Source organism: Ascaphus truei, chromosome 1, assembly GCF_040206685.1.
Source record: "Ascaphus truei isolate aAscTru1 chromosome 1, aAscTru1.hap1, whole genome shotgun sequence".
In the NCBI taxonomy this organism is placed as follows: Eukaryota; Metazoa; Chordata; class Amphibia; order Anura; family Ascaphidae; genus Ascaphus; species Ascaphus truei.
This window is the reverse complement of record NC_134483.1, coordinates 541,000,706-541,015,639: the sequence shown is the minus strand read 5'-3', so window position 1 is coordinate 541,015,639 and position 14,934 is coordinate 541,000,706. Positions and strand designations below refer to the sequence as shown.

Genomic DNA, 14,934 nt, shown 5'->3' with positions numbered 1-14,934 from the left:
GAGTTTGTTATCCATAGTTTCCTTTTTATTTTATTTTTTTTAAACTTCTTTTTTTCTTGCATTTTTTGTTAAGGACAATGGGTAGTGGGGTACAGAACATAAAAAGGGGTAGGGTGTTTCTTTTGGATTACAAGTATTGGCATCCTGTATATAAGAGACAATAATGACAACACTGTTGGGACAGCGTATAAAATAACTACTACAATAATTTAACTTAAAAAGACTGGGGATGGGAAAAAGGAAAAGATGAAAAAGGACTGTCATTGCTTTAGCGAAAGTTTTCCACTTGTTGGTGTACCATAACAGTATTATTAACATAACAGTATATAAACACACGTACCTTTGTGGACTATTGAATACTGAATACCCTCCAGGCCCTCCTCCTCGTTTTATACATATACGAAACATATCCAAAACATATCACACCAAGGTTTCCTCAGGAGTTATGTGTTTTTTTTTTCTTACCTTTTACCCCCCCCCCCCCACCCCTCTCCCCCCTTCCCCAGCTCACGTGTTTTCAGGGCACTTCTATTATGTGTTAATCAGATTTGGAGAGTTCCCCTCGTAATATATCTATGTCCTATATAAATTCTCCATGGTTCCCATACTTCTAAGTATTTCTGTGCTGTGCTGTGTTGTGTTGTATCCCCGTCAGCTTTTCCATGAGACGGACCCTCCATAGTCTCGCTTGTACTGCATCTATAGCTAGTTGTTGGGCCTGTTTCCAGGCCTTAGCTATTTCACATCGGGCCGCTGTATATATGTGTGTCAGTAACTTATCTTCGTTTTTTTTCCATGTTTTCTATTGGCCTGCATAACAGTACTTTCCATGGGTCTAGGGGGAAGACAAATCCCAAAATTGCCTGTGCCATGTCGTGTGTGGCCCTCCATAACTTGGAAACCTTTGGGCACGTCCACCACATATGTATGAACGTTCCCTGTTGACCACATCCTCTTGTACAGAGTGGGGACATGTTTTTGAAAAATGTGGCCAGTCTTAGTGGGGTGTAATACCATTGGTGGAGCAATTTGTATGCATTTTCTTTCATTAGGACACATGTGGAGCTCTTCGCTGTCCCCTCAAATATACTATCCCACTCCTCCTGATCTAGTTGTTCTCCCAGCGCCTCTTCCCATTTTATTATCATTTTGGGTTTGATCACCGTGTCTGTTTTATCATCTGCCAGTATGTTGTATATTTTGGATATCAAGCCTTTCTTGTCCTCCCCCAAGAGGCACATATCCTCAAATATGGTAAAGTCACTAAACGGGCCTTCCCTACTCATATGGTCCCTCAGTTGAAGATACCTAAAAAAGGCCGATTTATGTAGCCCACTCTCTCTCGTTACCGTTTCAAATCTTTTGGTTTCTTTGTTTGCCCATAGATCTTTTACTCTTGTGAACCCTGCCTTGCTCCATTCTTTGAACGCAGCTGGTTCTGTTCCCGGGAGAAAGCTAGGATTCTCAAATAGTGGTGTCATGTGAGATTTTATATTGGTCAACCCATGTTTATTTTTCAATGAGTCCCACATCTTAAGTGAATGTGTGATAGATTCCAGGGGCACCGTCAGTGCTGGTCTTTCTTTCTTTGTTAACCACAGTATCATATCTATAGATGATCCTGAGATCACATCAGACTCAATTTCCACCCACTTTTTCCTTTGTTGACGGGCATGCCAGTGGACCAGCTGGCCCAGATGAGCCGCTTGGTAATATTGCCACAGGTGTGGCAGGGCTAGCCCTCCTGACAGCTTAGATCTATAGAGTGTGGGCAACTTTATTCTCGCTTTTTTGTTATTCCATATGAATTTTGTGATTTTTGTCTGTAGCTCGTGTATATCCCTAGCCCTGACCTGCACTGGTAGTGTGTGGAATAAGTACAGGATTCTTGGTAAGATGTTCATTTTAATAGCATTTACTCTACCTATAGGATATGTGGTATCTGGACCGTTCTTCTAAGTCTTTTTTCAGTGTTTTTATTAGTGCTGGGTGAGTTTGTTATCCAAATGAAGATGTCTATGTAAGGGACACCGAGACGAGAGATCGGCTCTACACGAGCGCCTGAGATTAATGAAGTTCCGCACTATCTCTCCACCCAATTTGTCTGCATGGATATTGTGTGCTGGGGCGTGGAGCGGTTGTTATGTTTGCTGGTGCAGCATCATGGCTGCATGTACTTCAATGACGTACCCTGTGCTGTTGCAAACAGATGTTTTTAATCATCCCGACGCAGCGATTTTTCTGTAGGTGTCCTATTTGTCTAGCTTTGCCAACACCAGCAGTGGTTATTTTCGTGACAGATTGTTTTTTCTTCTGTATTTTAGATATTGTAACATTAACCCCATGCACTGCTGCAGGGCCCAGCAGAGGCTTGACATTGGCACTGAAGGGGTTAACTCCAGTCCTCAAGGGCCGCCAACAGGTCAGGTTTTCAGGATATCTCTGCTTCAGCACAGTTGGCTCAATCAGTGTCTCAGTCTTCGCCTGAGCCACCTGTGCTGAAGCAGGGATAGCAAGGACTGAAGTTGGCCACCTCCGATATAAAGCACAGTGCTTCGATGTTCTCAATCTTGCACATTATCATACCACTAGAACAAGTGGTCAGGGGTATCTCACTATCAGCAGTTATACTTGCATAGTGCCAGCCATACAGTACTTACTTTCTGCTGGCAGCGGTTGTCCTTTTAACCCTCTGTTTATAGTTCGCTGAATGCTGTAATAATCTGCAAACAGAAACTCATTATCCCGTCGGATCCCAACTAGCACAGGGAGTCTGGATGATTAAATGTAATGCTCCTTCAACATCTAATTTCATATGCACAGCATGGCGAGAGCATGTCCGACGGCTGGAGGCTTACATCTGATGAATACACGCGTGTCACCACTTCGGAGGGAAAAAATCAGGGCGTGTTGGTCCTGGCATAGAGCGGCCCTTTACTGCACAATGGCGTGTTGGTCCTGACATAGAGCCGCCCTTTCCTGCACAATGGCGTGTTGGTCCTCACATAGAGCGGCCCTTTCCTGCACAATGGCGTGTTGGTCCTGGCATAGAGCAGCCCTTTACTGCACAATGGCGTGTTGGTCCTGACATAGAGCCGCCCTTTCCTGCACAATAGCGTGTTGGTCCTGACATAGAGCGGCCCTTTCCTGCACAATGGCGTGTTGGTCCTGGCATAGAGCCGCCCTTTCCTGCACAATGGCGTGCTGGTCCTGACATAGAGCGGCCCTTTACTGCACAATGGTGTGCTGGTCCTGGCATAGAGCGGCCCTTTACTGCACAATGGCGTGTTGGTCCTGACATAGAGCCGCCCTTTACTGCACAATGGCGTGTTGGTCCTGACATAGAGCCGCCCTTTACTGCACAATGGCGTGTTGGTCCTGGCATAGAGCCGCCCTTTCCTGCACAATGGCGTGTTGGTCCTGACATAGAGCCGCCCTTTCCTGCACAATGGCGTGTTGGTCCTGACATAGAGCCGCCCTTTCCTGCACAATGGCGTGTTGGTCCTGACATAGAGCGGCCCTTTCCTGCACAATGGCGTGTTGGTCCTGACATAGAGCGGCCCTTTCCTGCACAATGGCGTGTTGGTCCTGACATAGAGCGGCCCTTTCCTGCACAATGGCGTGTTGGTCCTGGCATAGAGCAGCCCTTTACTGCACAATGGCGTGTTGGTCCTGACATAGAGCCGCCCTTTCCTGCACAATAGAGTGTTGGTCCTGACATAGAGCGGCCCTTTCCTGCACAATGGCGTGCTGGTCCTGACATAGAGCGGCCCTTTACTGCACAATTGCGTGCTGGTCCTGGCATAGAGCGGCCCTTTACTGCACAATGGCGTGTTGGTCCTGACATAGAGCCGCCCTTTACTGCACAATGGCGTGTTGGTCCTGACATAGAGCCGCCCTTTACTGCACAATGGCGTGTTGGTCCTGGCATAGAGCCGCCCTTTCCTGCACAATGGCGTGTTGGTCCTGACATAGAGCCGCCCTTTCCTGCACAATGGCGTGTTGGTCCTGACATAGAGCAGCGCTTTACTGCACAATGCCGTGTTGGTTCTGACATAGAGCAGCCCTTTCCTGCACAATGGCGTGTTGGTCCTGACATAGAGCAGCGCTTTACTGCACAATGGCGTGTTGGTTCTGACATAGAGCAGCCCTTTCCTGCACAATGGCGTGTTGGTCCTGACATAGAGCGGCCCTTTCCTGCACAATGGCGTGTTGGTCCTGACATAGAGCGGCCCTTTCCTGCACAATGGCGTGTTGGTCCTGACATAGAGCCGCCCTTTACTGCACAATGGCGTGTTGGTCCTGGTATAGAGCAGCCCTTTCCTGCACAATGGCGTGTTGGTCCTGACATAGAGCCGCCCTTTACTGCACAATGGCGTGTTGGTCCTGACATAGAGCCGCACTTTACTGCACAATGGCGTGTTGGTCCTGGCATAGAGCAGCGCTTTACTGCACAATGGCGTGTTGGTCCTGACATAGAGCCGCCCTTTCCTGCACAATGGCGTGTTGGTCCTAACATAGAGCCGCCCTTTCCTGCACAATGGCGTGTTGGTCCTGACATAGAGCAGCGCTTTACTGCACAATGGCGTGTTGGTCCTGGCATAGAGCCACCCTTTCCTGCACAATGGCGTGTTGGTCCTGACATAGAGCCGCCCTTTCCTGCACAATGGCGTGTTGGTCCTGACATAGAGCAGCGCTTTACTGCACAATGGCGTGTTGGTCCTGGCATAGAGCAGCCCTTTACTGCACAATGGCGTGTTGGTCCTGGCATAGAGCAGCGCTTTACTGCACAATGGCGTGTTGGTCCTGACATAGAGCAGCCCTTTACTGCACAATGGCGTGTTGGTCCTGGCATAGAGCCGCACTTTACTGCACAATGGCGTGTTGGTCCTGGCATAGAGCCGCGCTTTACTGCACAATGGCGTGTTGGTCCTGGCATAGAGCAGCCCTTTCCTGCACAATGGCGTGTTGGTCCTGGCATAGAGCAGCACTTTACTGCACAATGGCGTGTTGGTCCTGACATAGAGCAGCCCTTTCCTGCACAATGGCGTGTTGGTCCTGACATAGAGCCGCCCTTTACTGCACAATGGCGTGTTGGTCCTGGCATAGAGCCGCCCTTTCCTGCACAATGGCGTGTTGGTCCTGGCATAGAGCCGCCCTTTCCTGCACAATGGCGTGTCGGTCCTGACACAGAACAGCGCTTTACTGCACAATGGCGTGTTGGTCCTGACATAGAGCAGCGCTTTACTGCACAATGGCGTGTTGGTCCTGACATAGAGCGGCCCTTTCCTGCACAATGGCGTGTTGGTCCTGGCATAGAGCCGCCCTTTCCTGCACAATGGCGTGTTGGTCCTGACATAGAGCCGCCCTTTCCTGCACAATGGCGTGTTGGTCCTGACATAGAGCCGCCCTTTCCTGCACAATGGCGTGTTGGTCCTGACATAGAGCAGCGCTTTACTGCACAATGGCGTGTTGGTCCTGGCATAGAGCCACCCTTTCCTGCAAAATGGCGTGTTGGTCCTGACATAGAGCCGCCCTTTCCTGCACAATGGCGTGTTGGTCCTGACATAGAGCAGCGCTTTACTGCACAATGGCGTGTTGGTCCTGGCATAGAGCAGCCCTTTACTGCACAATGGCGTGTTGGTCCTGGCATAGAGCAGCGCTTTACTGCACAATGGCGTGTTGGTCCTGACATAGAGCAGCCCTTTACTGCACAATGGCGTGTTGGTCCTGGCATAGAGCCGCACTTTACTGCACAATGGCGTGTTGGTCCTGGCATAGAGCCGCGCTTTACTGCACAATGGCGTGTTGGTCCTGGCATAGAGCAGCCCTTTCCTGCACAATGGCGTGTTGGTCCTGGCATAGAGCAGCACTTTACTGCACAATGGCGTGTTGGTCCTCACATAGAGCAGCACTTTACTGCACAATGGCGTGTTGGTCCTGACATAGAGCCGCCCTTTCCTGCACAATGGCGTGTTGGTCCTGGCATAGAGCCGCCCTTTCCTGCACAATGGCGTGTTGGTCCTGGCATAGAGCCACCCTTTCCTGCACAATTGCGTGTCGGTCCTGACATAGAGCAGCGCTTTACTGCACAATGGCGTGTTGGTCCTGACATCGTGCAGCGCTTTACTGCACAATGGCGTGTTGGTCCTGACATAGAGCGGCCCTTTCCTGCACAATGGCGTGTTGGTCCTGGCATAGAGCCGCCCTTTCCTGCACAATGGCGTGTTGGTCCTGGCATAGAGCCGCCCTTTACTGCACAATGGCGTGTTGGTCCTGGCATAGAGCAGCCCTTTCCTGCACAATGGCGTGTTGGTCCTGGCATAGAGCAGCCCTTTCCTGCACAATGGCGTGTTGGTCCTGACATAGAGCCGCCCTTTACTGCACATTGGCGTGTTGGTCCTGGCATACAGCCGCCCTTTCCTGCACATTGGCGTGTTGGTCCTGACATAGAGCGGCCCTTTCCTGCACAATGGCGTGTTGGTCCTGGCATAGAGCAGCGCTTTCCTGCACAAAGGCGTGTTGGTCCTGACATAGAGCCGCCATTTACTGCACAATGGCGTGCTGGTCCTGACATAGAGCAGCCCTTTACTGCACAATGGCGTGTTGGTCCTGACATAGAGCAGCCCTTTCCTGCACAATGCCGTGTTGGTCCTGACATAGAGCCGCCATTTACTGCACAATGGCGTGCTGGTCCTGACATAGAGCGGCCCTTTACTGCACAATGGCGTGTTGGTCCTGACATAGAGCAGCGCTTTACTGCACAATAGCGTGTTGGTCCTGACATAGAGCCGCCCTTTACTGCACAATGGCGTGTTGGTCCTGGCATAGAGCAGCGCTTTCCTGCACAATGGCGTGTTGGTCCTGACATAGAGCCGCCATTTACTGCACAATGGCGTGTTGGTCCTGGCATAGAGCAGCGCTTTCCTGCACAATGGCGTGTTGGTCCTGGCATAGAGCCGCCCTTTACTGCACAATGGCGTGTTGGTCCTGACATTGAGCAGCGCTTTCCTGAACAATGGCGTGTTGGTCCTGACATAGAGCCGCCATTTACTGCACAATGGCGTGCTGGTCCTGACATAGAGCAGCCCTTTACTGCACAATGGCGTGTTGGTCCTGACATAGAGCAGCGCTTTACTGCACAATAGCGTGTTGGTCCTGACATAGAGCCGCCATTTACTGCACAATGGCGTGTTGGTCCTGGCATAGAGCAGCGCTTTCCTGCACAATGGCGTGTTGGTCCTGGCATAGAGCCGCCCTTTACTGCACAATGGCGTGTTGGTCCTGACATAGAGCAGCGCTTTCCTGCACAATGGCGTGTTGGTCCTGGCATAGAGCAGCGCTTTCCTGCACAATGGCGTGTTGGTCCTGGCATAGAGCCGCCCTTTACTGCACAATGGCGTGTTGGTCCTGACATAGAGCCGCCCTTTACTGCACAATGGCGTGTTGGTCCTGACATAGAGCCGCCCTTTACTGCACAATGGCGTGTTGGTCCTGACATAGAGAAACCTCTGATTGAGCCACCTGTGCTGAAGCAGGGACTGATTGAGCCAGCTGTCCTGAAGCAGGGATATCCTGAAAACCTAACCTGTTGGGGGGGCTTGAGGACTAGAATTGAGTACCACCGGCCTTGGTACACATGGCCCAAAGTCTCACTTTCAGGGATGCTGCGTGCCACATACCCACCAGTATGGCCGCCTGACTCCATGTTATCCCATTTCATGTAATCACTTGAATAGCCCGTTAGATGTCTTATTGTTCTTTAAAGTGACTCTCTTCTGGCTCTTTGGGGAGATTCATCAGGCGGCAGTACGAGTTTGGGCATTCGATCTGGTGTTAACTCCCATTCAAGTCCATAGTAGTTAACACCCGATCTGATCTAACACAATTCATTGTATTGTATGTCTTTATTTATATAGCGTCGAAAGTGTACTCAGCGCTTCACAAAGAATACAGTACAGGGAATTAAAATACATAAAATGCAGCAAAATCAGACAATAGGAAAGGAAATCCCTGCCCCGGAGAGCTTACAATCTAAGAGATTTGAGGGGAAACTTAGAGACAGCAGGTGAGCGAATAAGTGCTGTAGATGGCAGTGCCTGGCCACAATGGGTGGTAGGAGTGAGTGTGGGACAGTAGCCATGAGTGCAGGCTATTGGGATGCTTAACTTGTGGGGTGATTTTTAAGGTTAGTCAGTATTAAATCAGAAGGTTAACACCATTTACAGGGGAAGAAATGGCAAGGAGGCATGAGTGAGATCAGGTGTGTATGTCTTAGTTCAGGCTTAGGGGAGATCCCCAGCAGCAGGAAGGCGCAGATAGAGGGTGTGAATAGAGGATTTGTGTGGGTGTTTTTTTATTGAGGGGTAAAGAAGTTGTTGGGAGAGAGGTGTATAAATAATGGTGCAGTGGGGGAAGTTGTAGAGAACAGAAACGCTCACAAAGGAGTGAGGAAACGGTAAACAGACAAAGCAATAGGGAGGGCATAGTGAGATGCAGGAGGAGAGATGCAGGAGGAGAGAGTTCCCAGGTATTGGAGGATAGGAAGAGTACAAAGAATCACAGCTTTTAGAAAGTCAAGTTCTCACAGCTGCAGAGTTGTTGTTGTGCAGAGTCCCGATCTTTCTCTAATCTTCACCTCCAATTTCATCTCCAAAATTAACTCCAGACACTTTCAGTGTTACACTTTAAAATGTTTCACAGCCATAGGTTGACCTCGATGAACATGTGTTTTTTTTTTTTCAACCTCATCTACCATGTAACCCCTAACTGCGCTTCGTAAATCACCCCGTGTATGTCTTCGAAGAACACCATAAAAAGCACACTGTTACCTCTTGGCAGGTCCCTGTAACCTTATTAACTATTATGAATCAGTCTCGCCAGAACTGAAATGTGTTTGTAGCAGAGTGACTCAGTGTTGTCATTGCATATAAACAGTAATGTATGGGAAGCCTTACACAAGCAGCTGTGTTTCCATTGAGGAATGAATATAAAGAACATGGAAAGCAACATCTATAAAAATGGTTTGAAAAGCTATTAAACACGCCGGCAATTCCGATGGAGGTAGTAAATATGGCATTGTCGTGGGTACATCAAGAGTGGCCAACTCCAGTCCTCAAGGGCCACCAACAGGTCAGGTTTTCCCAGGATGTCCCAGCTTCAGCACAGGTAGCTCAATCAGTCCCAGCTTCAGCACGGGTGGCTCAATCAGTCCCAGCTTCAGCACACGTGGCTCAGAGGTTCACTCTTCGACTGAGCCCCTGATTGAGCCACCTGTGCTGAAGCAGGGATATCCTGAAAACCTGACCTGTTGTGGGGTCTTGAGGACAGGAGTTGCCCACCCCTGGGTTACATGGTTAAGGTCTCTTTCATTGATAGCGACTCCGTTGCTAATGATTAAGACAGATGGGAGAAAGGAGTAAGAACATGCACCGTCTTCGGACAAAGGCGGTCAGTCAGACTCGTACAGTAGGTATTGGAGACGCGCAAATTATTTGCAAACATTCGATTTCAACGCAAATATGGCGTTTATTCGCAGGCGCAACCTCCAATTTTGCACATTGGCCTCTTAAAGAAAAAAAAGTAAGGAAACCTTGGCACGCAGACTATTCGTGCGTGACGCCCCGTCTCGCAAAGGTGCTAATGTCTGTAATAGGGGCCTCTGCGGGGCCATTGGCAATCGAATAAAACAAATACAATATTAGTGTTAACTTTCACTGATCGAATGTTCTGACCTTCGGAGAAAGGGAGGAGAAAACACATATTGCGGCGGATTTAAGTATAGTCCGACTCCTTTTTTTCATGCCAAATTCGAGGTCGAATCGAGTTTTTGTAAAAAAAAAAGACACGGCAAAGAATTGGCAGATCGAATGTTGGCACATTGACACGTCTCCAACAGATCGCCGGGGCTGGGATCGGACCAGCAAGCATGTGAAGTTAAATAATAGAAGGGGAGGTAAAGTGGAAAATCAGCTATCACTGTTAATCACACAGCGCTATCATTTTCTTGTCTTCCTTATTTCAAGGTCGGCCTTAATGTTCTGGTCCAGAGAGCAAACAAGTTTACCCCAGCCACCCGTCTCCTGATCCAGCGGTTTGTGCCATTCCCAGCTGTAGGTAAGGGAAATGCTTTGTATTTACCAGCTGTCAACACGCAGGGACCCAAGGAATTGGAAAGATCTGTGCTTAAGAAAAGACATTTTAATGGACTAGTTCTTTTGTCACCGGGAAATAATAATATATATTTTGATAGCATCTTTCACTTTCGCCTCCAGTTGTTTGGCGCTGGTAACGGAGAATCCTAGTTCTGCGGCCGTTCTGGTAGATGACACGTAATCACATTCCTGGTGGGCTGGTCATGAATCTGTCTGCAAAGTGGGAGGAAATAAGTTAGTCCTATCCAATTACAGATGGCAAATCCTATCCACAGACGGATATTAATTGTACCAACTGGAGCGCTATTGGGAAAGTGACCGCAAATATACAACCGTAAATAAGGAAACCCCCAGATACAAATATAATAAATACGTAATACTCTGGGTTTTGCGCTTGCTAAGATTGTATCAGTCTTATTGTAAATGATTTGGGAGGTCTGTGGCCCCTTTTAGAGTAAGCTCACCCATCCCCATCCCTATATAACCAGCGGGTCAAGGTACACACAGATAATTGTAGTGGTCATTAAGAGATTTATTTCCCCGGGAGAACGCTGGTAATAACCTTTGCTGTATCAATAAGCCGGGAAGTATATCTACTTTTTTTTTTCTCTTGCACTTAATTCTTTTCAATTCTTTTCACTATATTTCTTAGGGCACGTTTGTTTTTTGTTTTTTTAACAAATGTATCTCACACACAGCAAACAGTGCTTCTAACTGTTAACCCCTTAGGCATCGCACATGTCACACTTCCCATAGTATTGGCGATATCGTTGTTTTGCTTCCTCTTTTCTCGATGCAAGGCAGGAAATACAAAAGGACAGAGTATCACATTGGCAGGGTAGCCACCTGCTGAAAGGGTTACCTTGACGTGTTACAGGGTTAGCATGTTCGGCCAAATTCTTCCCATGTTCTTACATTTGGTGCAAGTTTTCTTATTCAGTGTACACTATGTTGTGTGCCCTGTTCATACATATGAATGCATTCAGAATGTTTTGCCTACTTGCAACTTGACTGACAATTTTGACAGATTTATAGCGCACAAAAGTGGCACGTGTTTGAAGTGTAATATAACGCATCATATACATATGTGCGCTACGGACAAAATCCAAACTCCGCCTCTAACTCCACCCCCAGCGCCATTTTGTTCTTTGTGAATAAGATGTGGACTCACACACCACACAACACGTACAAATGGGAGTTATACATCAGAGCGCGGAGACGCAGTAAGTTGCTTTTCTTCCGTGCGTCCTTTTTTTTAAAGACAATATCACATATGGTGATGCTTTATTCAGAGGTAGCAGACGTTATTATACCAACCCTAGCCCGCCCGCTATTTAACAGTAGGGCTATTGAAACAGTGGGCAAGAAGATAACATGTTTTATTAAATGCGTTAACCAGGGTAATAGTATCTGCTCCATCTGTACACAACCCCCAAAATCCATTTCTAATGGACACTGACCTGGCACGTTGGTTTTGAGTTGGAGTCTTCTACACAAAGGTCAGACCCGTAACCCAGAAGGGCCTGCAACCCACTGCAGTGCAACCTTTCCCTGCTGCACAGCACCACCAGATCTATCAAACCATCCCATGGGTTCCAGTGAGGTAGTGTCTGATCCATAAATCTGTCGCCATTGCACCAGTTGACAATATCAAGCATCCCTTTATTTATTTTTCCACGTAAAACCCAGTAAAATATATGTTCACAAATGAAAGTTGTGTTGTAGCGTGTAGGTGGGCTAATAACCCGCTTGACTTTGCATCAAAGTGCTTTGCTAAACATGTTGTAAAGGAAATGTAAGGAAAGGATTTTGTATGGACTGAAATGATGCCATATTACAGCAACTAAGCAAGGGAAGCTCCTTAATGAACTTGTTTAGAGGCTCAATAATACCCACACTCTGGTTCTATTATTATCTATTTGTGTTCTAACATGCCTAATTGTTAGAATGTTCATCAGAAGCCCTCCTACTAATTGCAGTCTCGTTCTGTGTCTCTTTCATTTCTTTAGGGACCAGAGTAAAGTGATTATTAGCGTTTCCTGATTAGAAAGCCCCTGGGTTTAGTTGATGCTTAGGGGTGGATGGGTCAACACGTATCTGGCTTCCCATCGCATCCCATGAGGTCTACAAAGTCCTGCTCACCTTCCAGGCTGTGCACGCCTCCACCCTATATCTCGGCTTTGATTTCCCACTATAGCTCTGCTTGTGGAAGGGGGGGGGGGGGGGGAAGGTCTAGGGGGGGGCGGGGGGGATATGATAAACTTTCAAATACATAATGTCTTTTAACAAAGATAGGAATATGGGTGGACTAGGTTAGTCACGCGGAACTTATCCACAGTGAAATTCTGTGTCTATAAGTTTCAAAGTAATTAAAACCAAGAACGTCTTATTAGGTGATGTAAGCATTTAGCTAGCTTTGCAGAATGTCTCGTTGCCCACACTGTACGGCAGTGAAGTGGTTAAAAGGATGTGCAACGTTGTTTGGATTTTCCTTGGACATATACAGTACCGATGTAGCCAGATTTGCTGTTCTCGGTGCCGCAAAATACCAAGTGTAAATCCCCGGTATATATTTGCAAATTGCGGCTCCCTTACTGCTGCCGAGTATCGTAGGCGAAGATATTTTGTGCGCCCCCCGCCGGACACACGTACTGGACTGGAATAACATAAATAACCCCAGAAATAATTCTGCCGGCTGACCGTAGCGGTGCCGAACAAAGTGCTCACGCGGGTGGAATCTCGCACCTTCTCGCGGTCACGGGGACAGGACGCCTGGCTGCACCTGTAACTACAGCACAAGGGCATGTCCAGAAACCGTGCAAGTGGCCTTACAAGGAACATACATACTAACAATCCAAGGCGCCAGAGCAACTTCTCCGAGAAGGAAAAGCGACCAGCACGGGCTCCTCACCCTGCACTTTAAATATACGGCGCATAATTACGCGGGGGTTAAATTAGCACGAATGCTGCAGCATTGATCCGCCGTCAATGTAGACATCCAGGAATAGCAACGTTAACACACATTCTAATCTCCATTCCCATGCACATGTCGGGTCTGCTGATTTATTCTATTTTCTGTGGTTGCAGGAAGCCATAACAGCTGCATTTATTAAAGATTACCAATTATAAAAAATAGATTAGTGGCCACGAGGGATAATACCATCTGCACTGTATTTGTAAGACAGACATAGGGAATTTATATCGAGGTTGTACTTACTTAGAGATCACTCGCAAGCATCTGTTAAATATCACTTTTATCCGTCTGAATCACATCTCTTAATCACTTAATACACTTACATGTTCAATTAATTATTTTTATGCCAAGGGTACAGGGTATTTCCAATTGTACAAGTAGAAGAGACACAACAGTATTATAATGTATATTTAGATATATTAATAAAATATGTAAAAATACTTGCACTTCAATATTTAACTACTATATATGTGCAGGCCCTGTGCCCTCACTTTTGCATTAGGGAGGATGTTCCAAATTATAGCGGGAGTTCCACTTCCACCCTCCTAGGGTGAGGACGTGTGTTCTCCACCCCCTCCTGGGGAGAGGAGGTGTCAGCGTGAGTCCAGCTCCCACCCTCCTAGGGTGCGGACCCAAGATATGTGCATGGCACAAGGCCTCAACTATTAACTGCTGGCCAACACCATCCAGGGAGCTGAGACCCTTACACTACCAAATGCAACGCTGTTTACCATCTGCAGTGGTTGTAACAATAAAGACCTCATGTATACATCCCTGGCTGAGTTGAGATCTATACGCAGAGGTCTGAGAGAGAAAGGACTGTCACGGTAGAGATCACCTGCGGCTTTGCTGTAGCCTGCCGTGTCTGGAGGCGCTGTATCACCATGAAAAAAAAACCATAGGGTCACCGTGAGCCTGTCCTGTTCCCTATCCCATCACGGACTCTCAGCTCTCCTGTAAGCCTCGCAGGTATGTCAGCACCACACGAACTGTTAGTAGCAGCGACAGGTTTCCAGAGAGGGGGGGCGGGGTGTTAGAGGGGGGGGAGACAGGGATATATATATCTTTAGATTCAAAATAATTCTGAACAGTTACATTTTCTGTAACTGCAACATAATTAGAATAACTAGGCGGTCCGGAGGTTCCGCCAGGGCCTTCTGCGCGCCAGACTTGGCACATGGGCATACAGTTGAAGAGCCCTGGACTAGTGGTTAGGACAACAGCACCTGGATTATGTGACCTTGTTGTGAGACCACAAGTCATTTTGGGCATTTAAGGCCAGAACCACAGAGCTCCATTAACTCAGGGCGCATAACGCCACGTTACCAAAATGCGGCTCATGAGGGTGAGAGACCTATAAATGACTGGTATACATCCCCAAACACTCCTTTGTACAATGCGTGCCGAGACAGCGGTGATCAAAACAGAACGCGCCTACCTAAGATCCCGGAGTAACATGCTAATTTGTATATGCAAAGTCTATTGAAATGGTCAAAATGAACATATGTTCCAGGTATCTGTGGTGTGTTCTGTTTTGTTCATAGCTGTCTCTCCACGTATTGCATACAATAATAATATATATACTGTATATAGTTAGTGGCAGGCACTATTCATTGCTTCTTAGTATAGTGCCTCTCTCGGAAAATGCAGGAAATATTCATAGATCTAAGCACTTACCTTCTGCTTATTGATGGACGGTATCCTGAGCTCTTCAATTATTCAACAGGACACCTTACCTCCTCACACTCAGTGGGTTAATGTCTCTCATCTGATAAGATAGAGATGTGCACTGTGGGTTGTGAGAAA

At 47.6% G+C, this 14,934-nt stretch overlaps 1 protein-coding gene across 2 annotated transcripts in view; it reads left to right on the top strand.

Annotated features, from left to right (window-relative positions):
- SFXN5 (sideroflexin 5) overlaps positions 1–14,934 on the top strand; it is a 492,741-nt gene that overhangs the window by 297,441 nt on the left and 180,366 nt on the right. For both annotated transcript variants that reach the window (XM_075573333.1, XM_075573323.1), the window contains exon 10: positions 10,026–10,116. In XM_075573333.1, the coding sequence (XP_075429448.1) occupies positions 10,026–10,116 (91 nt within the window). The remainder of the gene's footprint in view (positions 1–10,025; positions 10,117–14,934) is intronic.